General features: G+C 35.9%; 1 protein-coding gene across 1 annotated transcript; it reads right to left on the bottom strand.

Annotated features, from left to right (window-relative positions):
- Nucleotides 1–4,513: 4,513 nt before the first annotated feature.
- Nucleotides 4,514–24,977, bottom strand: LOC113070200 (neuron navigator 2-like). Its single transcript, XM_026243418.1, has 12 exons — nucleotides 24,738–24,977; nucleotides 21,562–21,679; nucleotides 21,062–21,114; nucleotides 20,034–20,106; nucleotides 19,696–19,951; nucleotides 18,462–18,592; nucleotides 15,835–16,774; nucleotides 15,624–15,733; nucleotides 13,656–13,767; nucleotides 10,808–11,158; nucleotides 4,999–5,121; nucleotides 4,514–4,914 (listed from the first exon to the last, which is right to left on the bottom strand). The coding sequence occupies exons 1-12, from the start codon at nucleotides 24,975–24,977 to the stop codon at nucleotides 4,782–4,784; spliced, it is 2,640 nt and encodes an 879-aa protein (XP_026099203.1). The 3' UTR covers nucleotides 4,514–4,781.
- Nucleotides 24,978–26,353: the final 1,376 nt, after the last annotated feature.

Consider the following 26,353-nt stretch of genomic DNA (forward strand, 5'->3'; position numbering starts at 1 on the left):
AAAACACTTCAGCTGTCATCCTCAATATCTTGCTAATTTTACTGCCTCGTACGAGCCTTAGATCAGTCTGTCATGTCCAAAGTGTAATCAGTCTCGGTCTCTCGTCATCCATTTCAATTTGACACTGTACAGTTACAGCGGATCACAGGGACACATATCAGATCCCTGTGAACCAGACACATTGGCACTATCAAATATCCCATTCAGTCTCAGCCATAACACTATTGCCACTGTGCTCTTACTGCAGAGTGTGGTGCATGTGTGGTGAGGGGCTTGGGCTGCAAGAGAAGCGTGAAAGTACTGTACCGTACTTAATGACTGTACCTACTGGGCTATCATGAATAATAATGCTTGTTGGCAAGAAGGCAAGTTGCCAGCTCATCTCTCTTTTTCTGTCTTTCTCCTGTTGGATAGCACACTTGTTGCCCCATAGACTTCCAGTCAAATCCTTTACGGGTAGAAATATTAATTTATCAACAGCCAAATAACACTGGCAGACACTGACACAACACAAAACTGCTTTCTAAAGAAATCAGCATAAGACTGAATTATTTTGACACCTACAAACAACAAGGGGAAAAGAAAAGTAGCACATTTAATTTCATGTAAAACGCCTTTGGAAAAATATTCTAAGGTTGCAATGCAAGTCATTAATCAAATCTTGCTTAAAGGGGATATATCATTTTTCTTGCTCTTATGTAAGACATACTCACACGCAAAGCTTCCTTCTCAGTACATCTTAGCTACAAAAATCTCTTTCCGAAATCATAATGGTATTGTCTAGGGTTTTCCCTAAATATATTTTTGATGATTTTAATGTGTAATATACTGGATAGGCATAATGCATTCCAAATGATTTAGTTCTGCAAGTAGCAAGATTAATTTCTGTGAATCAGTTCAAACTGCTTTTGTCATCTCTCCAAAAAGTTTCTGTGTGCCATTTTCCATACATTAAACTGCTGTTTATTATAGTTTTTTATTTTTCTCTGCATTGCATTGAATATAAATATTTAGGTGAAATGCCTAAATGCAAGATAACATTTTTTTCCCTTTCCTTTCTTTCCAAGAATTTCTTTTTTTTTTTTTTGCTATTGTTTGGTACGTGTTGTTATGCTGTATTGTTTGACTATGTGAAAATGCATGTTGAAACCCACCGAAACAGAATTTCCCCAAGGGGATAATAAAAGGTACTACTACTACTTAAATATTAAAATATTAAATATTTTAGCTTGACATCACAACCACGACAATTAACAAATAATTTACAAATGAACACATATTTAGTATTCAGCAACTTAAAGTGTAAAGTACGCCGGAAGACAGAGGTTAGACAATCATAACACACAGGTTATTTACATACAGAAGTCCTCGAGGTAATGTAATGTAAACGGATCTGACTAAATACCTCACACCAAAGGCATTCATCCGTTGAATAGAAGTATAGAAACCAACTGACCCACAGATGAGAGAGTGCAATATGGCACATGTCCTCTGTGTGTGGGTGTGGATTTGGCCAGGTCTCCGTTTTCAGTCCAGACTTGGTCCCTAAGCCCCTTTTTTAAAGACGAGACGCCCCGATCACATTTCAGAGCCGTGTTTGAACTACCTTGGCCAAATTACACAGTCAAACACAATGTAGCAATCATCACGGATCTGAAAAACGGACATCCCTCCACTGGCGGGAAACTACTCGGGATTGAGACACCACATGCTTGAGATGATTGTCATATCCAAAAGTATAATGAAAGGAGGAGGTCCTATTTCCTTAACAGCAAAAAAAAAAAAAAAAAAGGTTTGACATATACATTATTTAAAATGAAAACATATCAAAAGACATCAAAGGCCACCATTTTTTAATTTTAAAAGTGAATTTAGGCATATTATAATGTACGTTATAAAAATTAACATTCATTTTGAGATTTACTTTTAACAGTAACATTAAATGTCTGGAGTTATTTATTATTAATTTTAAGTGAGCTTTTGATGATGGCTACTGTAATCTAAATGTAAAAAAATTATGATAAAAAATCTAATCTTGACCAATACATTAAATTACTTTGAAAAATAATTGAAAAACAAGGAAAAATTATTGTAAATAAACATGCTAAATAAATTTAATAGTAAATGTATAAAAAGGAATAAAATTAATTAATTCAATAATTAATAGTTATAAAATAAAACACTAATATTGGCCCGTAACCAATATGGAACCGATGTAAAATGTATCCCTAGTTAAACTACTCATTTAAAAAAATCTTTGAAATTTCATTTATTATCTGCAAGACAAATCAATTCAAAGCAAAACAAGATAAACCCTGATGGTTCGTCTGAAACATCAGCTGAAATGGATCACCAGACCATTAAAGCGAGAGCTTGGCTTGTGATCTGATCACAGCAGTCTTGACCCAATTTACAGTACAGTGCAAATAAATCAAAATAATCTTCTACGGCATCCATACCATCCAAATCCAAAAGCAACAGAAGCTTCCTTCTCAATGGAATTTAAGTGGCTCTCAGAAGGATGCATCACTAAAGTTCACACCACCCCATCTTTCTTCACCGACCCGGACTTTGTTTTGGCAGATGAGATGACAAAGCAAGTCAAAATAACTTGAGTTAAAACACCTAACTCTTTTTTTTTTTTTTTTTGCACCAGCTGCTGTTGGAGAAAGAATACAATAAATGATACATGCCATCAAGCATTTCCTGTAAGAAAGAATACAGAAAAGGAATTCCCATTGGATTCTCGCCATTCCTGTCCCCCAGCCACATTTCATAAGGTCTTAGATCATGCCTCCCTTACCTGTGTCAATCTAGGCACTAAAATGATATTTTGACAGGTACTGGGCAAAAAATCCAGCAAAAACACCTGGCTGGGCTCAAGAAAATGACCTTATTTGGAGAACAGTTGATCTTACGAACCTTGTCTGCAGGTCATCTGTCTGACTTTCCTTATTTTCTGCCAACATTTTGATCGACTGCCATTTTGTCTGTGAGATTTCTACACTGACTTGATCAAGGATAGGGCAAGTTCAGTCTTCAAGAGTCAGAGTTTTAATTATAGACTAAGTCTGGTCCACTTTGCAGGATGGGACTCACCCAAAAATGTCCTCATGTTGTTCCAAACCACTTTTTATGCCACCTTGGTTTCAGAAGTATGTTTCCCATTCAAGTCTTGGTCTTGGAAGACTTGGAAAGTTGAAAGCCATTAACCAAAGCAACCAGCTATGAGGTGAACCACAACATTAAAAAACTTTGATTTGAATCAAAATGAAATGTAGTTTTATTTAAAAAAATAAGTTGAAATGATTTGTGCTGATGGCTTCAACAAAACCATATACCACTGACAAACAACCTTGTAGCTCACAGTTGGTCTGTTTTTAATGATTTATAAATTATCTTAAAATATATATTCCCCTATGAAAAATAAGTGGGATTTTTAATCCAGAACCCAGCAACAAAAGACTCCATTGACTTTCATTGTATGGACATTTTTCTAAATATTTTCCTTCATGTTCTACAGAATGAAGAAAGTTATATTTATGCCAAGAGATTGCTTCTGAACTTGAGTTGATAAATTATTATAATAATTATGACACTGTCTACTTTATGACCTTTATATAATATGTTTAAGACTGTTGTAAGAATGCATTTTTTTATCTCTTAGCTGAAGGATCAGCCCGCAATAGTATAGAAATGTCAAAATAAGAGTCCAGGTGCATTTCATGCTTTTTTTTATTTTGTATTAAATTTCATTCATTTTTTTATTTTTTTTAATTTTGGCCATTATTGGCATTTTGGATATAAAATAAAATGTTTTTTTTTTTTCTATTTAATTTAAAGTAAACTATTGTTTATTCAAAGAGGTGTCATAAAATATAATTTAACATATTATTCAATCTATACAGTAGATTTTTCTAGTATTAGAAAAATCAGTGTCCCATTCACTGAGTGAGACACTATATGACATAGCGAGGAGAACTCTACCATTTAATGCTGTAATTGTGCATAATTTACAAGGCATAATTTTGCATACTATTCGCATGTAATTAAATGTAATAGTATCCCATGTAATTAAAATGAATAAAAACATTGTTAGAAATCACACATTATTTGTTATTTGTTACATCTAGTAGACAATTTTCGGGTTACACTTTATTTTAAGGTCTCCTTGTGACAGTGTAATTATACATTTAAGTATTGTGTTTTATTAATTAACTATATGTACTTACTATATGGTTAGGATTTGGCTTAGGGTTACTTCCATGCAATTATGCATAATGAGTTGTTATTATAATAGTAAGTACATGTAACATGTAACAAGGGCACCTTCAAATAAAGTGTTACCACATTTTTAATAATGTGGTAATAGGAGGATTTTCCACCTCTACCACCGCACATAAAATTCAAGCTGTGGGAAGCACTGCACTGCCGTATCACTTTCATTTCTAAGCTCATTTCTTCCAAATCCACTCTAATGTATGCATTTTCTATCATTACATTTTACATTTACTGGACTTTTCAGACATCTTTTTATTCTTAACCAATGAGTCACAGCTCACAAGACGCTTTTAACAATAAACATGCTGACTGCTGTCATTCAGAGTGTGTTTTGTAAAAACACAGACAGATTTACATGTTCACACAGATTGTTGTTGCGTTTGCGAAGACAAAGCGCAAATGGCGAGGGATGTGGGACGTTAAAACAGCCGCAGGGCCTGCGGGACGGCACAAAGGCACCCCGCACGTGACAACACTTGCATAAAGAAGTGGATATATGTCTAAACTGATCCATTAGCAGTTGCCTTTGGCACTGATGAAGACAATGACAACTCTCTTCCTTTGTGAGGAAGCAAAAGAAGCCCATCTGAAATGCTCCGGTTTACATCCGAACAGTCTGTGAGGCCTACTGATCTTCAGAAATAAAAAAAACATTACAAATGAGAGTTACAGGGTGAGTTAGTGCAGGTAACGCACAGGTGGAAGGTTAAGTCCTACCTATCAGTGTCCTCTTGACTCTTGGGATTAAAGTGGTGAAGGGTCCCTCTCACGCTGTTCATTCCATCTGAGACTCGGTTAACCCTCCTGGGGTACAGGTTGAGACCTCCGTCCGTCATATATCTGCAGACACACGCACACACACCGATGCTAGTTCAGCATTCAAGATACAAACTTGAAGCAACTGTCTAAAGTGGTGTTGTTTCTGTAAATGGAGCGTAAACAGGCTGTCTTGTGAAACGCTACAGTTAAATACATAGCGAGACGCATTAACAAAAGAAAATATTTCACATGACGATGCCGCCGTTTGATGATCTATGATCTATAAATGTCCGGCTCCTTTGTCTGCACGTTCGCATTCAGAACAAACGAATTCAGTTATGTCTACAAACAGAGTGAAGACAAATGTTTGTAAACGTCTCAAGAAATCAGCCCACAGGAAAAACCTGTTTCTCTACCTAAGCAGAGAAGTGAGATAATTTTAGAACATCATGCCGTGGATTGCACAGAAAATACTTTTTATTTGATGCGTTTATCACACACACACGCACACACACACACGCGCGCGCACACACACACACACACACACATATATTGTAAATGTATCTAAAAATTTTAAGGTTTACTTGGGTGAAAAAAATAAATATCCAAAATTTACATTTTAACAAATAAACAGTCTATGTCACAAATAAATATACGAATATATGAAGAAAAAAATAAATAAATATATACACACACACACACACACACACACAACACACACAAAAAAATGAATTAATTAAATAAATAAATAAAACAAAAATGATGCCCAAACGATTATGTTTGATAGGAGTTCCAAATGAAACCTGCATAGAATAACTTGAACAATTTGCAAACTACAAGCTAGTTTAAATTATCCTCAATACAAAAAACGTTACATTTTAAGCCAAAGCAGCTATAAAATATAAGTGCCTCTTTATATTTAACACCAATAATACCTTAACCAGCAAAGTCCAAATATTCCCTCACCTCACCAAATGTCTCAAGCCAGGACTGTGACTATTAAGAAAGTCTGTCTGGTTCCACATGACTGTGTCTGTTGACTGTTAAGGTGTGTTTATGTATTTGTGATCTTACTGTAAGTACCTATCCATGTTCTTATTATCCCTAAGGACACATTGTATTGAGAAGTGAGGAGAGAGAGAAAATAAGAGCGATTATGGGTTGGACTGCAGGCAGAAGTGGACAGGTGAGCTGGTGAGACAGTGTCTTAACCTGAGGCGTAGGTTGATGGGTGTTTACTCTGTTGAGCCGTTTAAGCGGATGTTCTAAACAGGTTCTCAAGGACAGACATTTGCCCTTTGGCAACAAGCAATATGAACCAAACACTTAAAACTAGAGCAGGGGGAGAGCAGTGCTTATAACAGGCTGATCATATTCCAGACGAGCATGATGTTTCATGTTAACATGATTTTTACCATATAACAGAGACATGTCTTGCACAACAGAACTACAAAGCAATAATACTTAATAACTATTTTTTGCAATGTTATAATAATAATAAGTAATAATAAGTAATAATAATAATAATAATAATAATAATATTTACATAAAATAAAAACAATAAAACAATGTTTAATTGAAAGTAAATCAAATGTCCTCGTAAAAATAATATAGATTTTGACCATACATTTTAAGGTAGTCTCTAAACTATTTCAATATTTATTATTAGATTTAACGGCAAAATTACAGGTTTTGTCCTGTTAAACTAAATGTTTATATGAGTAAAATAAGAATAGAAATCTAAGTTAGCAACCTATTGCATATACTAGCATATATATATACATATGACTAGCATTTTGGCTGTTTATTAGTACTTATAAAGCACATATGTATGTCCTTTTCTGCAAAACCATATTACCTAACCTTAACAACTACCTTACTAACTATTAACAATCAGGATATTAGGAGTTTTCAGAAAAAAATGACATAATTCATTGTTAGTTAATAGTGAAAATTGGTCCCCAAACTAACCATATAAACATTACTTAAGTACTGAAACAATACTGAAACATATTGGACCATTGACACAGTTGTTCTGTGACACACACACACACACACACACACACACACACACACACACACACACACACACACACACATATATATACTTTTTTAAACAGAAATTGTTTTTCATCCTGTTTAATCTAATATAATCTAATAAATGTTTACATACAGTACTTTTACACTTTTTTTTAATATAACATCCCTAATGATTTTCCCAGTATCAGCTTTGTTGGTAATAATGGGAGTGGGTTTGATTTGGCTATTAAGTTTGCAGATGGTCATGACACAGATATTCTGAAGGCCTCTTATCAGATGCGCATCCTTTAGCTTTATCTCTCATTTTCTGCTGTGAAGCAATCAGGTGACAGCGTTTCATCATCTGGGCGGCTGACTAACCTGCTGGGCAGGTGGGAAATTTCCAAACAGCATATGCTACACTAATGATTGAAGTAACTGAGTTCAGGTAATTAAACAGTACATCAATCATCAGGTGTGATTCAGAGCAGAAACATCAGTAGTAAATATGAATTTCACAATTCTGTGGTTGCTTAATCATAATTTGCAAAACTTCTTTCAAAATTTTAGCAACTTGTAGAGCAACAATTGATCTATTTTGTTTTTTGTAAATCTGTAATAAAACTGTAAATGTGTTCAGTAGATTTATGTGACCATTTAACATTTATTAAATTTAAGCATATGTCCTCTGTAACCTTTGGCAACTGTCTTGCCATGGTACATGAATTTGGTAAATAAATGATCCAGTGGTATGCATCAAAGCACCACCATCTGATAGCATCACTCAACTATAGTACCAGCATTGTACTTTTTGTAGAGGTTATCTATGATTTTGAATAGTGTCTGCATTTTAATGTTATGACTGGACAGTATTTCCTATTCTTTAGTTCCCTGACAGGTGGGTTACTAGGAACAACGAGTTTTGTTTAACATTGGTTACTAAGAAACAAACCTCGTTAAGATTAGTTCAAGCAGTTAAACACTCGGACCCAAGGAGGTTATTCGTTTGCCCTGACCTGGTCATTCAACATCTTGTTGAAGAAATCACTCCAGTTTTAAAGAACAAAAATAGTTGTTTTTATAATTTTTCATCAAAATGTATCTATATTTCTATACTCGCTGTTAACATTACCAATGGTAAATAGGCAAGGAAAAAATAAAATAAAATAAAATAAATGGTTCTTGTCCTACATGTGTTTTTAAAATAGTTTTAAATTGTTTTTAAATATAAAAAAATAAAAAGATTTTTTATTAAGAAATAACATCTACATTTCAATCAAATATCATTAGAAATAGTTTCTGATCCCATACGTTTTCGTACAAATTAAGGTAAAAGTTTTTACATAAAATAAAATAAAATAAAAATATAATATAATATAAACAGTTTATATTTACTCAGTTAAAAGTCATTAAAAACAATTAAAATAAAATAAACACACTTTAATCAAATCTCACTGGATAAAATAAGTATCTGTCCTACATATTTTCTCACAAAATATCCTGTATCATTCAGTTAAATGGGAACAAAGTATTACAAAATCTGATAAAATAAAATAAAAAGACAAAACAAAACCGATACTCGATGGACTAAAACAATACCTACTTAATCTCCACCAAAACATTGTTAAATGTTTTTCCTGTTGTCTTTATCCGATTAATCTAACACGTAACTAAGATGGCACTAAGATAAGCTGGTAAAAAGACACTAATCCAAACCAAGGCATCGGGTTTTAGAAACAGAATTCGCTGTAGTACCCAAGTACCCAATGTTGACTGCGTTTCAAAATCCATCCATATATGGTCTCAGTAATTGGGCTTAAAAGCTTTCCAACTATGATCAAATGTCTCTCTAAGATTTTCTTGTGGTGACAGAATCACTCTGCTGGAATTCAGCAGTGAGCAGAAGGAATATGAGAATCCAATAAAAGGTGTCTGTCTGATTCCTGTTTGAACAGGACTAGGGAAAGATTCTGCACGAGCCTGTGTGTTCATTGCTACATGTGCTGTGTTTGTGAATTTAGTCGCATTTCCAAATTTGGATGTGACCTCATATCTCTTCCACAGGGTCAAAAGGTCGCCGATTTTTTCCATGAAAGTGAGCTAAATGCGTGTCTGTGAGGTAAATTCAAGTACTCTCTCTCTCTCTTCGTGCCACAAATATTCATATATTCACCCCATCTCAGGATTCAACCATTTGAATCCTGAATATTTCCCATGACCTTTGACTCCCGTCTTCTTACCACGGGCTACATGTTGTGTTTCCATGACAGACAGCGAAATGAAAAGCTGATAACAGACATATGAACAAAATAACCGCTAACTTGAAAAAGTATTATTGTACAGTAGTGAGTCCCTACACATTTTAGCTCCTTAAAGCTGCATATAGAAGCAGAGGAACTTGGCTTTTGGACATTACATGATTACATGCTAAAAAGCTGTGGCTAGCAGCTCATGGGAGCCGTACTGTGCTACACATACACTAACTTTGCATCTTCTGATAAATAGTGCTAAATGGACATTATAAATTGTTACACACCTAAATTACACATCTTACACAACTACCATCAACAGTTGGCTCCATTAAAAAAGCTTAAAATATATTAGTAAAAAGGACTAGCAAAAGAGCGCCATCCAGAGGCAGACACAGAGATGCATTCTTAACTGCATACTTATACAGTAAACACACACACACACACACACACACACACATACATTCTCTCTCTCTCTCTCTCTCTCTCTCTCTGTCTCTCTCTTTCTCGCTATGTATATATGATTTTTTTGCCATATGTTATTCTCTTATTCAGTGGTTAACTACAACTTAAACTGTTACAAAATAGTTTTTGTTAACTGAAATGAAGCTTAAAATAAAACGTAAAGACTGTATGAAAAACTTAAACGAAATTTAGAAGTGCTGCCTTGTCAACAAACTACAATGCAATAATAAGTACTGGAAAAGTACTAAAAGAAAAATAATACTGAATATAAAAAAAATATTTAAAATATATCAAAAAAAAGAAAAAAAAGAATTTAAATGTCAAAAGCACATAACAAAATTATTAAAACGTAAACTAAATGTAAAATAAGACTGGAAAATAAAAATATTAAAATCTTAACAAATACTTTGTAAAAGGTGGCATAAAAAAGGGGTCATATGATGCATTTTCATGTTTTAATTTTTCTTCAGTGTTTTATGTAGCTGTTGGTGCATGTATAGTGTCCCACAAATGGATTTTTTCTATCTAAAAGAGAAGGGTGACCAAAACCTGCCGAAAGCACCCTGATCTAATTCTCCCTCACATATCTACATCCCTATGTGGAAATATTTGTATAATGCTGTTCAAATGTATGTGCAGAGAAAGAAGACGTGGCTTCTGATATCACAGTAGTGTTATTGCCACTATGTTGTGAAGACACTGTATCTTTGTGAAAGCAAAAGCACTTTCTTTGGCCTCCCGAATGTAGACGCAATTAGAAATATGTGTTAGAGTTTGTGCAGCACATTTTACAGAGGACAGTTTGCTGTGCACAAACTCTTTTTAAAAAAAATGGCTCAATTTTAACTTTTTAACTTTAACTTTGGAAGGCTCTATTCTCCGTCTACGACTCCTTCTTCCTGTGACTACGAACTGTGTTACATCGTCATATGTAGAATTTTAAACCTAAAGGTTATTTTATGATAGCAGATAACAGTAATGGGGTAATCAAACTATAATGCTATCAATCTGTGCTCTTATGTTTATTTACTTACCCATTGGTGACCGTATCCATCTTCATGCTCTTGCCCAGGACGTCTCCATCACTCATGTACCCCGCTCTTTCCACGGCGACCTCCTCCAGCTCCTCCACCTTCTCAGAGAGTTCAAGGTCGCAGAGGACACCACTGTGCGTGCAGGTCTGATCCCTGTGTGTGTGCTGCCCACAGCCACTGCCATGCTGTGAAACTGTGTTTCCTGAAGAGAGGGCATCACCAGCTTGTAGGCGAGGACTGGATGAGCCCAGCCGCCATGGTAATGCAGAAGCAGGGCGGGAAGTGAGGGCAAGCAAAGCCCTCCTATTGATTTCAGTAGTTACAGTGCTGTCAAAGGTCGTCTCGAGGGTGCTGGCAAACGAGTCAGACAGAAAAGACATGAGAATGTAATGCATAAAAGTAAACTGTTGTATATCAAATAGTTCTATGTACCATTTTTAGAGTTAATCCCTATTCTCTTTCATTCAATGGAAATTAATTTTCAGATACACAAAGTTTTGAAACACATTTCCTCTTATAAAAGTTGGCCTTGAATGAAGAAAGGATTGTAACAAAACTGAAAACCACCAAGTTACAAATAAATTTTTGATGGTATCAAAACCCACAACATTGATCAGACCAAAACCAATAAATGATAGAACAAATATTAAATATATGTTATTTATTGCTTTAGTTTGCATTTTGAACACTTGTTAGAGCCAGTATTTATTGCTTAGCCACTATGCTTAAATTAATTAACAAAACAATATATAGTTGCACATGTCATATGAGAGGTTTACGAGATGAAACAGACTGTTACAGAAAGTCTTTTATATGCAGTTGGCTTTTTGAAATCTTTTCTATAGTTTCAGTTTTCATTTTAATTTTAGTTTCAGTCATTTTGTCATTTTTTTTCTCCTTCTGCTTTGATGTACTTTATATTTCAGTTTTAGCAATGTAAAGCAAGCAAAAAGTAAAAGCATCACTGAGGTTCGGTCAAAATTCTGCATCCTGTCAGGACAGGGTTTCATTGGAATATTAAAGCAAGCTTTTTATCCAGTATTAGTGGGCAGTAGGAGGCCCCCAGCCGATTTCACGGCCAGCTTTTGTACCTTGGAAGGCCGAGACACGCATCAAACTGATCACACCAAAGACAAAAACCCGGCACCCCCCAAATCAGTTCCTAATGCCAATCAAACGGTCTTCCTCAAAGCCATTTAGAGTTTTACAGTTCGCAAACTCCCAGAGATAAAAGAGTTCACACACCCGGAAACAATGGGGTGCTTTCTGAACTGTGCTGTGATCTCTGTGCCCAGTCATAATTAATGTCATGCTGTACTTCAACCCTACTGAACTGAGTCTGATCATGAAGTAGAAAAAGTGCAGTAAGAAGCAGCTACCACTAGTGGGACTCCTTTGGGTTGATTATGAGCGGCAACCTCCCGCTAACTCTAGGAATTGATAAAAAATGCAATTAATCGATTGGCCGCTTGAGGCTGGTTGCAAAAAGGAGTCACTCCCATAGACTGCCCATGTTAAAAATGCCCAACATACAACAGGAAAAAACATGTTTATAACCTGTTGCAAAAAAAGATTTTTTGACCTTCATGACAACTGTGAGGTGGGTGATTTTTTTTTTATATAACTCATCCGTTTAAATTATATTAAGATTTAAATTCTGTATAATTAAGGGCGTGGCCACTTGAGTGAAGGGTGGATTGCTGCTGCTGACATTGCCGTTGCGCTAGATGGGCGTGGCTTCAGCAACTAGCTCCCGCCTTTTGCCCATTTTCGATTGTCCGGGAGAGTCGCGTTTTTTGCATTTTTGGGCTTATTTAAATTAAATTAAAATTAAATAAAAATATGGTTGCTTATTAGGTAAACCTTTTTTCTTTACATTATGGTCGTTGTTTTTTCCAGTATATTGTTGAGACAGTCTGCTCGCAGCTAATAGCCAATCAGTGCGATAGTAAAAGTGCTGTACCGTAATTCATCATCGCACCCCCTCCTCCCTCTCAATGAAGTAAAATTGCATTTAACATGCAGACATGTGAGATTGTAATCCAAGCAATGATGGTCAATAGATGTAAATAGACAAACAAGCCACCAACATAGATGTAGATAGACAGCAAACATGGGAGAAGGTGAATGGTGCAGGGGAAGATAAGGGACCTAATTCAATTTGTCAAATATTTTTATAATGCATTAATCATTAAATCAATAAATAAACAGTAGTAATTCTAATAGTAGATACATATGGTTTGAGTTTATTTTATTACAAATAAGTGGCTATATTAAAGTGCCCCCCTTAGTGCCCTTGTCTTATTCTCCTTTTTCATCTCCAAAACTATTCTGCTCGCAGGTGATTGGAGGATAGTGTGTGCCCTAATGCTTTGTTGATGATTTTTGTAATATAACTTCTGTTTGAGTGGTTTCAGTTTACTATGTCGCAGGCTTATTAATTGATAATATTGATGATAATAAATAATATAAAAATACTGGGCTTGTTTTTGAAGTTGAGAGTGAGAGATGGCAATACTGATCCCAGGTTTCCATTAAAAAAGCAAAAAATGGAAGTTGCAAGTATGGCCAATTTCTGAGTGATTTAAAAGCAGAAATATGAAGCTTGTAATTTCATAAAAACACTTCTGTTAAAACATTTATAGTCTCCTTTCATTTCCACTGTAGCTGCTTCACTGAAAACCTTTTTTTCTTTTTCTTTTTTAGGAAGGGACAATGTATTATTTTTTTTTTTTAGGAAATCAATACTTGTACTAAAACCAGAATATTCCATTAAGATATGTTTGAGCACTTTGACCACTTCCAAACACACAAATAACCAAAAATAAAATCATCACCAGGTTCTTACCTGTGACTGAAATACGTCGTCCCCCGCAGACTGGACATGGTTTCTTCCAGGTTTTGCCTCAGATCAGCAATGTTTTTCACAGTACATAATCTCTTGGTTTCTGAGACCTCACCTGAGGAAACCAGACATCACCATCACCAAAGTCTGCAAACAGCTGCTACCGTAACTCTAAGGCATGTCCGAACACACATATTCACACACCTAAAATGCTTCGAAAACGCAACCAAAACCCTGAGAATCCTGGGATGATGTAAATGCAGCAATTCCAAACTCTGTATTAGCATCACAGCTCTAACTCTGCCCCTTTTGCTCTGAAGTTAAATCTCCTAGCTTTCCGTGAAAGAGCTTTTTGTTTTCTTGCGCCAATGTTAACGTACGAAACGTTGGCCAACGGCTGCTTGAAAATAAACACAGTGTATGCCATAGGTGAGCGGGGATTTGGCCACTCGGATTAACGGCTGTTTACTGATCATGAGGGGTCCACAAGGGGCTCAGGAGGTACAGAGGAGACTCACACACACACACACACACACACACACACACACTTACACATGATGCAAAATGTGTAAAAGAACGAGTGCCATGGTAAAGTACATTCCTGTAAGCTGTAAAAACCACAAACAACCTCTTTCAGAACTGCTTACTGAGGTCAGTGCTAAATCTCGGGATCACTAGGTGCTACTTGAGTAAAAACAGGTTTGTTTCCTAACTCTTTAAAACAGATAGAGTCGTCCAACCCACACACATCTACTTACTTTCATGCTTCTCAAACATATCCAACATGGTTTGAAGGATCTCCTCATTAACACAAGCAATTCCATCCCACACACAAGATCGTTGACTCAGATGTAGCTGATATATCCAGCTAAATGTGTTAACCTCCCCTTCATTCAGACCCCTTGCTTGAGTGTGTTCAGGAGGTCCTCCAGATCTGTCTAAACCCCAGAAGCCGTCCTTTCTCTTGAAACTGGAGCAGTTGTCTGAGGTATCTTCATGAGAACCATCTCTTGTTTCTCCTGTTCTGGGAGGAGATGCCAACTGACAATGACTTCCTGTTCGGTCCATTGAGAAGACTGTTTCCAGTGGTGCAGATCTTTGTCTTGTTTGCAGACAGCGAGTTCACAGAGCTACTAAAGTCCTGAGGTTTTTTTTTTTTTATGGTGGCAACGTGTCCCTGACTCTCCTACGCTCCTATTAAGATGGATAAATGGCTTGTCTGACACATTTGGAGTCGTTTTCCCAGAGAATGTGCCGATTGATTTGTGAAAGAAGCTCTTGTGACTTCAGTCCTGCCTTTTCCTTTCCTCCATGGACAAGAGAGGGGAAATTAGAATACAGCTCTGATGTCTACAACCAGCCCAGAGAACTTCCCCTGTGGAGAAGAGTTTTTCTCTCTACACACAGTTCTGACAGACTGAGAAAGGACACACACACACACACACAAACATAGGTGCGCTAGTGGGCCTCCTTGACATCCATAGCCTTTTACATGCAGATGAGTGCTGTTTTGTTTTCTTGTTCAGCCTCAGACTGGCCTGACATTGGCCTCAGAGTGTTCACTTATTCATAAATAATCAGTGTTGTTTTATACAAAAAGTCACAGTAAATGACCTTGTCCAAACTGGGCATTAGAGTTAGAGAGTAACTACCTAAAAGTAGCAACACTTGCCCAGTAGAAAATGTTTAGTACAATAAGATTAAGACTGTTTTGACAAGCAATATTTCCAACATATAGCATTGTAACATGGTAAAACATCACTATTTTTACCTCACATGGTTTCCCGACTGTCCCGAGTCTTTCAGATTTATTTTAGTGAACTGTTAAATAATTCACTAAAATAATTTGCTACAAATTTCTAAATATATTCATTATGAATCACTGAACAGATTTGCTATAACTGTCCCATTATGAAGCACTGAAATGATTATATATATTGTAATGTTGTCCATGGGTATGCTCATGTTTACCTGTCAGGTCCTCCAGAGAAGTATGGATGGATTTGCTGCACAGGCCTGTTCGTTCTCTTCTTTCCTCCAATCTTGCCAAAAGTCCAGTCTTGTCAATTTCTGTTTGAGACCTACTTTACAGAGAGAGGCAGGACAACCTGCTAGTTCAGCGCCAAATATAATCTGATGGAGTATCTAGGATAATGCATTCAAGTTATCATAAATCTGTCACCTGTACATGAATGGAGCGACAGTAGCCGTGTTGGGATGGTGGTATTGTTGTTGGAGCTGTGGAAGTTGGACACTGACTGTATTACTGACAGTTGAGTGGGTCTGAGCACCAAGAGTTAGATCTTGGCAACTTTTCCCTTCTGAAAATGCGAAGCTAGATGTAGAGCTGTAATTTCTGCTGTCTTTCTGCCCTTTATGCACAGACAGCCCTCCCATCTTTCCATTCCAAAGCCGTTCTCTTTCCGGACCACAAGGGGGTGATGCTACAATCTTATTTACAGTTGAACACTTTCCTCCCTGGCTTGGTTTAGGAATCCCACTCATGGCTGATTTGGCTCTGTCTTTCTTGGCTTTGTTTCCTTTAGGAACAGACTTCTTAGTGTTGGGTGCAGCATGTCCATCAGTTTTGGTATCTCCTTTATGATGTTCAGGTCCTGTAACAGGAAGATTTTTGAGCTTCTCTTTCTCTTTAGGCTTTGACTTAGTTATTTTGGGTGCCAAAGCCCTTCCAAGCGTCGAATGTGCAATGTCCTGAAGCGCTAACTTGGGACTTGAGCCACCAGAACTGCTGGGAGTGACAGGCCTTTGGTTTCCCGGGAGGGCTTCAGGGTGTATGGGGCAAATCTGGCCTTCTCCTGGTTCAACAACATTGAGATCTTCCGTACTGACATGTTTGGAAGTTCTGGAAACCGTTTTGCTGTTGAAGAGCTTGAGCTTTTCCAGCATGGACTTCTGGGCGAACACCTTAGGAGGAACCTCAAGAGAATCCGGGGGTGGTTGTTTAACTGTGACCATGGAGGATGTAGCAGTGTGTTTAGCACTAAGCGACTTGCTTCTCCAGGGTTTAGAGGGGGTAGCGGTGGAGCTGGTGCAGCTAGCTGGAGGAATGGACGAGCTGATTGGTCCATGATCAACCATTATGGGTGATGGTGTGTTTTTCTCTGTAAATTCAAAATGAAATATAGCATTTTAGAAGGTCATCAAACACTCTCGTGCTTGTGCAAAAGAGACAAAAAAAAATCCTAATTTTCACATCCTTATTGTCAATTACCAAAGGATCTCTAATCTCCATTTCTTTCACTCTCTGAGGCTTCTGAAAGTGTAGTTAATCTAAATAAATAGTATTTTTATTTAATGACAGAATTGTTAAAACAATATTTTAAAGTTTTGGAAAAATATTTATAATATTATATAAATATAATATAATTTAAAATTAATTGGTAAACTGTATATTAAAAAGATATATAAATGTAAATGTCTATATATATATATATATATATATATATATATATATATATATATATATATATATTTATATACACACACACACACACACACACACACACTCACACACACATTATACATATACATATTTTGTTTAGTTTGTAAAAAATAATTAAAATGTTTTTTTAATTGCTTTGGGTCACTTTTTGGACATTTAACGGTAACAGGCAACTGGGTACTGGGAACTGGCCAAGTATGGAGGTCAAACTCTGGCACTGAGAAAGTGGGTCAAATCTTTCAAACACTAGCAAGTGAGGTCAAGCTGTTGCACATCAACTTTAGCTAGTGTGATGCCTGTGGGAGTTTGAAAATATGAGAGCATATACAGGACGAAGTGCTAAAAAAAGTATGTATGAACTATGAACAGGAATATTTGAAGTATGTGATGAGATGTATTCATATTTATTTTCTAGATAAAACCCTGCCGTTTAAAAAAGGAGACTGACTGTGAAGCAGTCATCATCATCCATCATCATCATCATCATACCAGCTGAGAGTCCATAGAAACCACACACAGACATGTACATCATGCATGTGCAAACAGGAAAAAAGTACTTTCTATGGTTTTATGAATATGGTTTGAATACAAAAATCCACATATTCTGAGTCACTCAACTGTGTGACATGTTAGAAGGGTAACCACCCTAAATAACGCAATGCTGAAGTGAACCCAGCCTGCCATAATGAAACAACAGTGGGCCAAAAATGTGTCAGCAACACAGCATGCAATCACAGAATCATAAAACTGTGAACGTTATGAGCAGTTACCCAACTCAGAGACTGAACAGATCGAGGGGGTGGATGGTTTAGATCACTCATTCTGAGCAAGAAAAATGTTCAAATGAAAATGCTGAAAAACGTGGGTAAAAATGTTGTTGAAACGTGTCCAATAACAGTTTAAAAATGTGTATTTGTATGGTTTTTCTAAGCATTTACATATTTAAAAACACCAGTTTTATTTTCTAAAAAATTTAACATAGTTTTTAAGTAATATATTTACATTAAAAAAATACCAGTTTTATTTTCTGAAATAAATAGTAATAATACAAAAATAATTTACTAAATTATAAATATAAATGGTACTTTCTGATATGTGTGTGTGTGTGTGTGTGTGTGTGTGTGTAAGCCTTCGATTTCCATGGGTGTTGTGGTGTAGTGGTTAAAAATCTGGGTGTAAGGTTACAGGTTTAAATCCCTCAAAGAGAGAGAGCTATTAAGCAAGGTGATTTTTCTTGTAATAAATATACACACTTAATAACAGTTTTTGCCAAACAACTGCTCACATGCTCTTACATAAACCACATGGATCATTTCAGACTGTGTAAAGGAATGTGATTAACTCACCTCTTTCATGAGCGCAGGCAGCGATAGACGGCTTTAATCGGTCACATTGGTCGAAGCTTTGGCTGCGTCTGTTGGTGTTTGAGGTTCGAGCTTTACTCTCTCCACCCGCCCTCACAGAGGGACTCAGAAGCCTGACAAAGAGCTTACTTAGAATAAACTCATCCTTTTTCTTTAAACAACAACTATATAGGATGCAAAAACACAAGACTGGAAAGACATTTATATAAATAACCCTCATTTAACTTTTTTGTGAAGTCCACATCTGATCATATGAAAGAGAACAAAATGACTATTGAAGGGATTCACATGCTTTTTAGGACCTGGTGACACACGATTGGATTGTGTGGAATCACAAGATCACCAGTAGATGGTGCTGTTGTGTAATAATATACTGGGAGGACAAGAAGAGGTTAATAAGATGTGGTGTGATCCAGAAACATGGAAAGCTGACCTAAAGTTCCTTTTTCTGAGCTACTGAGAGTCTGACCGCTTTTTTCTGGTTGGAGCCTTTCGATGGATGGCTTCAAGATCAAGACAAAACAAAAGAGAAAGAAAAAGGGATGGACAGAAAAGAAGTGTTAATTGTAAAGAAGAAATAGCCAGTGTTGTCACAGTGTAGTTAACTAAAACTAAAACTATTTAAAAAATAATAATAATAATAAAGATGATAAATTATCAAATTAAAATAAAAACTGTTGCCCTGGCAATCAACTGAAGTAAAAAATGTTAAAGTGTAAATATTAAAATGATTTAAACTGAATCTGAAAAATAAAATATGAATAAATATTGAAAAAAAAAATCTAAATATGAATAAATATTGTAATAGCTTATACAAAATAATACTAAAATAACACTGTAAATAACATAACTGGTAAGTTAGAAATGGAAATGAAATGTTACATAGAAATGTTGAAAATGTAAAAATATAATACAAAAAATAGTTTAAGGGAATCTGACAGTATAACAAATTGAATGCAATATTTAAACAATTTCCCAATAAAAAAAGTCAGAATTGTAATGATTACAAAATGTAACATGCTGGCCTCTTTAAGTAATATTTAAGTCTAATGCAACAAGAAGAGCATTTTCTAATGGCATTGCATTCTTTCTTAAGATAAAATAAAATACATCTTTCTCCATCAAAATAATTTTAAGTTTAAAAGTGAATTATAGAGCTGCTATGGAGTCTCTGTCTAAGAATAAGCTATCCAGTATATGAGCTGGAGAATAATACCTGGGCTGCAGGTCTGTCTGTGGTTTCCGTGCACATGTGGAGGAGGTGTAGTGTTGGTGGATGGGAGAAGGACAGGAAGAGCTACGGGGAGGAGTGTGAGGAGGCAGCGCAGGACTGGTGCATCGCTTGGGCTGCTTGTTCTGGAGCAACTGAACATTGCTGGAGGCCTGTTTCAAAGTCTGCTGCTGCTTCTGTCGGAAGCGTGACAGAGTGAAGAACAAGCCTAAAATAGCCTTTAGATTGCCATTACGGATCTCTGTGGTTTGGAAGAAAAATAATCTTGCTGTCATCTTGTTTCAAATGTTAATGGGCACTGGTTTAGTTCAGAGTCCACTGACCTTCGGCACAAAGTCCCTTTATGTTCACCCCTTTAGCAGCCAGGAAGCCCAGACAGGCATTAATGTTCTCAATCTGTTTAATAGAAAAACACAGACATACATAAAGAGCTTTTGCTGTCTGAAATCAAGCCTAATAACCTGTTTTGAAATTGCTCCTTGGAAAATGTGACCCCAACCACGGCTGGTTTGCACACTACACTCAGGTGTCCAGAGAATATAACCCAACAGATGGTGCTCAAAAGGGTAGATTTGTGGTTTACGACCCTGTTGGTCCGTCCTGCAGTGCTCCTGTGACATAACATTGTATATCCTGAGCACTGGTGAGACGACAGACTATAGCATGCTGGTTAACACCAGGGTTTTAAGGTCAACAAGACCTGCCATTGTCCTCACTGAGGTTGTTTCTTAAAGGGACAGTTCACTCAGAAAATGAAAACACTGTCATCATTTGCAAACCCTCATTTTAAGTCAAGTATATATTTGATATAAATTTAAGATTTTCAGCAAACAGGAACTTAACCCTGTAAAGCCTGTTTTTTGTTGAGTATCATACTTGATATAAGCTTTTATTACTCATAAGTATGACGTAGGACAATATACAGAGCTCATAGAATGAGAAAAAACACCTACAATTTATTCAGAAGCTCAAACTGAGCAAAAATATGCAAATTGGTGCAGATGTTGTTATTTAAATGGCCAAATGTAATAAGAAACTGTTTAGTTCTTGCATAAAGTGCACATAAATATCAATTGTCACTCTATATCTCTCAGTAATGCCTTAATAGATGATTTTTAAATGCTTAATTTTCTGCATTGATTAATGAAGATCTCACACCATAAAGCAACCTGAAGGGTGACAGTATTGGAATTATACTAAAAGGCCTTTTACTTGCTAAAAAATACAAACTGTCAATAAGATGACAGAAAGAATGAATGTAGTAGCTTTTCAGCAAATTTTTGGTGTTTGACAGTCTGGGGTTTGTTTCTTTTCCCAACAGACATTGCAATAAATCAATTTTGAGTCTTACCATTTGAGCATGACTCTCTGGGAATCTGTTGATATTGGCAATCTTCTCATTTGCTGAATGGAAAGACATATATAAAAAAAGAATGGCATTGAATTAAAGTAATACCATTTTATTACTGTTTTTCAGTTTTATGAAAACATCATCAGCTGGCTTTTGTAAGTACAACAGAAATCCTCCTCTGGAAAAAAGTTTATTTTATTTGGGCTTAATAAAATGTTCACAGCTCAGTTTGTAGCCTCATAAACCATCGACAAATCGCCCCTTTTCAGAAACAGATCTTATAAATCAACTTCAAAGCACGTTCAAAATAATAAAGGTGGGGTGTTTTCTTGATATTTATGTGTGTCCATTTATTTCCCAGTCCTCCTTCTCATTATGGTTAGAATTACCGGTGTGGTGAGGCAAAATTGTAGGTTTGATGTATTAATTTTTTTTTTTCGTAAGGAAGAAGGGGGATTTGTTGAATTATGGAAAATCATTTTTGATATCTTTAATCTTACCTACAACTTGAATGATTTCTGCCAGCAAAACGCCATCGGCAACATCCCGTTGGAGGTCTTTAATCAGGCGCTTGTGTCCGGACTTGGCTAGGTAGTGGTTGGCCCAATCTGTATAAATCTATTCATTCAAAGAAAAACAGAAAGAAACCAGCACTTAACATCTAACTCTGGGTTCAGATTTTACATGGATGAAAGACAGATGCCACACTGTGGTCCATAAACTACCGTTTAAATATTAGAGGTAGTCAAAAAGGCTGTGTTAGGCTGCATGTGGGAATAATAATCTGGAATAATAAAAACATAGGGGAAGAGCTATGCATAACCAGGTTCAATGTTAACATGAACGAGCATTACGTGGTTAAAGTAACAACATTAATACAAACATAGCATGTTTAACACACCTGACCACATTAGTGTTTATATCCATCATATTCTGTTTGGGGTCTCAAAGACCCCACAGTCATTTTTATAACTTGAAAAGCATCCTGATCAAGTATCATGTTGATAATTTATATCTTAATACTACAGTATCAGGATAATACTCGTTCTTCATCTGTTCTTATAAGAACTGTTCAGAAACTAACAAACAAATCATAGCAAACAAATAAACACATAAATAAATAACCACCTGGTAGTGTTTTGTGTCAATAGACTAAAAAAGTTACATATTTTAGTAGCATTTATAAACTATTATAGTATTTATTTATATTTGTAGTAACTAATTAGTTTTAATATATTTGTTTGTAATTTTTTATGTGCTTTTGTAAAATTATTTTAGATAACTTTATTTGTATTTTAACTCACTTATTTTTTTATTACATTTACAATTTTTTAAAAAAGGATTTCAACTAATATTTACATTTTGTTTTGAGCTTTATTTCAAGTACTGAAACCAGTTCTTAATAGTTTTAGTTAAAAGTAACAGTACTTCAAAAAAAGTACCATGGTATTACCATGGTTTTGTTACACATTTACCATGTTAATGGCAGTTGAAGTATCACAGACTTGGAGTACCATGTAAATACTAAATTACAGTATGATTACAGTAATAAGTACTCAATCAAAGTACTATGGTAAACTCACACCAAATCACTAAACCAAACTATAATACTACCAACGCACTTTATGTAAAACAGAGCAAACCTACCACACTGCATTTCTCTAGTTTTCTTCAAGTATCAATATCAGTTCAATAAAAACAAGCAAATAAATTGGTACAGGACAATTTAGAGAGCAAAACTGGTGCAATAGACTTTCCATTACCCGCTTCTTTGGTCATTTCCATCATTTCCAAACACAAAAAGCAGATATTTAACAAACTAGTAACTGCAACTGTCACAATGTTTTACAAAACAGTCAACCGTGTCTGAAACGGCAACCTAATCCTTACACCAGCACTGTCCCAAAACACATTCAATGCCATTTTCTTTAAAGTGAAGCATTTTCCAGCTTCCTGGTCAGAGCAAAGAGAGACAGAGGTGCAGTGTAAGGGCATAGGAGTATATTAGTAGCGGTGTTTGCTGAAGGGTGCCCACTCTTGGCCTCTGGGATTGGTGTGTGTGGTGTCCATATGGCCATATGCCCACCTGCAGCGCGGCTCACCGCTGCTAATGGAGCACTGTAGTAAAACCTCCATGACCATGTCTATGTGTGCGTGTGCACTGTAATTACAGGCCAACTGGCTGAGCTTTTCATTCTACCCTGCCACATGAAGAACTTGGCTCTTCGCTTCCTGCAAGGCTCTACTGAACGTATGAAGCTGTATAAACACGTGTACACACACTCACAGGCATGAGCTTATACACCGCTGCCGCGGACCAAAGGAAGAACATTGCATTTTTACTGAAGATTTGCTCTGGCCAGGTCAGCAGAATCTATTCTTATAAAGCATGATATTTTGAACATGTAAATATATAACTTTTAGCTGGGAGCTCTACAAACAGTAGACACAATAGTGGTAATGTGGCCAAAGAGAAATAGTTTCTAAAACATGAATACAACTGACACGCATATTGTGCAGATCAAGTCACGGTGGAATATGGGCACAATGCATAAACAAGCTTTAGACGGCAAAGTTTACTAAGGGAATTAAGTCAGATTGTGACCTTTATCGGTGCAGTTGTGAGATATAAAGTTGCAATTATGAGAAAAAAGCCATTGTTTAGAGATACAGTCAATTGTGAGAAACAAAGTCAAAATTGTGGAATCAAAATCAGAAGATTTTAATTAAGCAAGATGTCAAAAGTATCAGAAACAGAGTCGCAATTGCAGGATATAGCCACATTGCAATATATAAAGTTTCAATTACGAGAAACAAAGTCACATGGCAAGTCACAACGTTGCAAGTAGAAGAAAAAGTTGCAATTGCGAGATAAAAAAGTCTTAATTATGAGAAACAAAGTTGCACTGTTTCTCATACTGGGTTCATTTATGAGATTTAGTTACTCATACTAGGTTCGTTTCCGAGACATGAAGTAACAATTACGAATCATAAAGTCATGTTGCAAGATATAGTCCTGGTTTCAAAGACAGGGCTTAAACTAAAACAGGATTAGGCCATAGTTCAATTAGGACATTTAAGTAATTTTTTATAAACATGCCTTAGAAAAAAAACCTTACTGGTGTGCAAATTATGACAAAACAAGGGCACTGACATGTTTTAAGAACAATCAGTTCACAGTTCCTCAGTTGAAACAACTCTTACATTTTAGTCTGGGACTAGGTTTAAGCAATATCTGTGGAACCGGGGTATAAAGTTGCAAGTACAAGAAAAAGTCACAATTGTGAGATATAAAGTCGCAGTTATGAGAAACAAAGTCGTAATTGGGAGATATAGTCACATTGCAAGATATAAAGCTGCAATTATGAGAAACAAAGTTGTAATTCTGAGATGTAAAGCCATTCTGATATATATAAAAAATGTAATTATGAGGAAAAAAAACTGTAGTGTAGACTCCAGTAGATTTTATTTTTAAAGTGGTCAATCTATGGTACCGTGAAGATAAAAATGATCAATCTCAATTAATTACTTTTTTATTATTATATTTATTACACTTAGTATAAACGAAGTATTCCACTGTTTGTGTGCAATTAAACTATCAAAGGAAGATCATCTAACAGAACAAGAATCAGTACAACCACAAAGCCACATACACATTAAACATCAGCGTTCCAACCTGAGGGTCTTGAGATGTTTCTTTGGTGGTCTGGTACTTTTTCTGTAAAGTCGCACTGCCTTGACTCTGCTGTCTGTAGATGGGAGACTTCAGTGGCATGAGGCTGTGCTGCACCAGCTTCAGAGGTACATTCTGGTGGGTCGCAAGACTCGCAACCCTGGCTGGGATGGGTAGAGCAGTGCCATGCACAGGTTTGGGCAATCCCGGCTTCATCTGGGAGGCAACTAGAATAGCAGGCATCTTCTTATCCTTTTACATCCAACCACGCAGATGCTGGCACCAAGTCGTCTGGTTGCAACCAAAGGTTTGGAGCAACCGCACACTCTGACTTAACAGCTGGAGCAATGCGATGGGAAGTGTGTCCACAAACTCAAATTCATACAGCACTGGGAAGCTCGACGGCACACAGAGGTCTTTCTAAACCTTCTAATAATATGATTTTCCCATGACAATTGGCCAAATCCTTCCCCGTCATCAACATCTACTGTGTTTTTCAGCTATTACTCCATGTACGGCTTGAGATCTGGACTCCGCCCTCCACCTGCTCCTAGTTCCACAGCAGCGAACAGTCTCCCAATATAGTCCAGCACAGCCACTGCTGAGAAGCCAACACACTGTGGCAGGCAGAAATCACAGATAAGTGGGAAGGCAGGATGCAATTGGTTGTCAGAGCAAAGAGCACCTACAGTTTGTACATGGAAGTGTAACCAGCCTCCAGATGCAGTGGCAGCAAGGCATGACGCTCAAGCTTGAGAAGGATTAACAAGCCATTAGCAAGACAGCAGATGTGTCTTATGGGAAAATTCTACGTAAATATCCCTGTGTGACAGCCTAATCAGGCATAATATTACCCTTCATGCCAATGCACTAGAGTAATGGACATTTATCAAGCAAAGAAGAAAAATCTTGCATTAGTTCACAGGTAAAACTTTTTTATGTCACAGACCACAAAATTTGGTGATTAAAAATGGAATGGCAGCTCTGTATTTTAATAAAAAAATAAAATAATTGTGATTACTGTCATAATTTCCAAAGCAGAATATAATTGAATTGTATGAAGAGAAAGAAAAATAATTATATATATGTAGAAAGTTATATTTTATAATTATATTTGATAAATAAGTTATTTCTAATTCTTAAATAAAAATATAAAAAGTTTACAAATATAAATAACTACAATAACTAATCACAAAATACACAAACACACAACAAATTAAAATTTTATATAATTTTTTAATAATAATTAAAAGTATTTGAAGATATTACAATGTACGTTTTATGATAAATCATAAATATATAATTAAAATATGTTATTGCATATTAACATAAGAAGTAAAGATTTATAAAATAATTATTCCAATAATAACAAGAATTATTTGGGTTTATATACTGCATATAATTTTATTCTGAACATTTTGTGATGCCAGTTTTAAAATCCCCTCTCATTCTAATTTTGTTCTAAGTAAAGCCAAAATGTTGCTATTTAATAATCTGGCTGTACAATCATCACTAACTTCAAATGGAATTAATTGAAGCAAAATGCTAAGGATTGTTTGGTCTTGTTGTCATCTCAACAAAGCAATTCATCCACTGCCAAAAACATCTATTAAGCATTA

The sequence above is a fragment of the Carassius auratus genome, unplaced genomic scaffold, assembly GCF_003368295.1.
Source record: "Carassius auratus strain Wakin unplaced genomic scaffold, ASM336829v1 scaf_tig00003436, whole genome shotgun sequence".
Taxonomy (NCBI): Eukaryota; Metazoa; Chordata; class Actinopteri; order Cypriniformes; family Cyprinidae; genus Carassius; species Carassius auratus.

What these genes read in the sequence shown, in the direction of transcription:
- LOC113070200 (XM_026243418.1), bottom strand. Translation starts at nt 24,977, where the DNA reads ATGCCTGCTATTCTAGTTGCCTCCCAGATGAAGCCGGGATTGCCCAAA. An exon ending in AAAGGGACTTTGTGCCGAAG is followed by an intron (nt 19,952 to 20,033) that starts GTCAGTGGACTC and finishes TCCAAACCACAG; the next exon opens with AGATCCGTAATGGCAATCTA. An exon ending in TTCTCTGGAGGACCTGACAG is followed by an intron (nt 13,768 to 15,623) that starts GTAAACATGAGC and finishes TGGTTTCCTCAG; the next exon opens with GTGAGGTCTCAGAAACCAAG.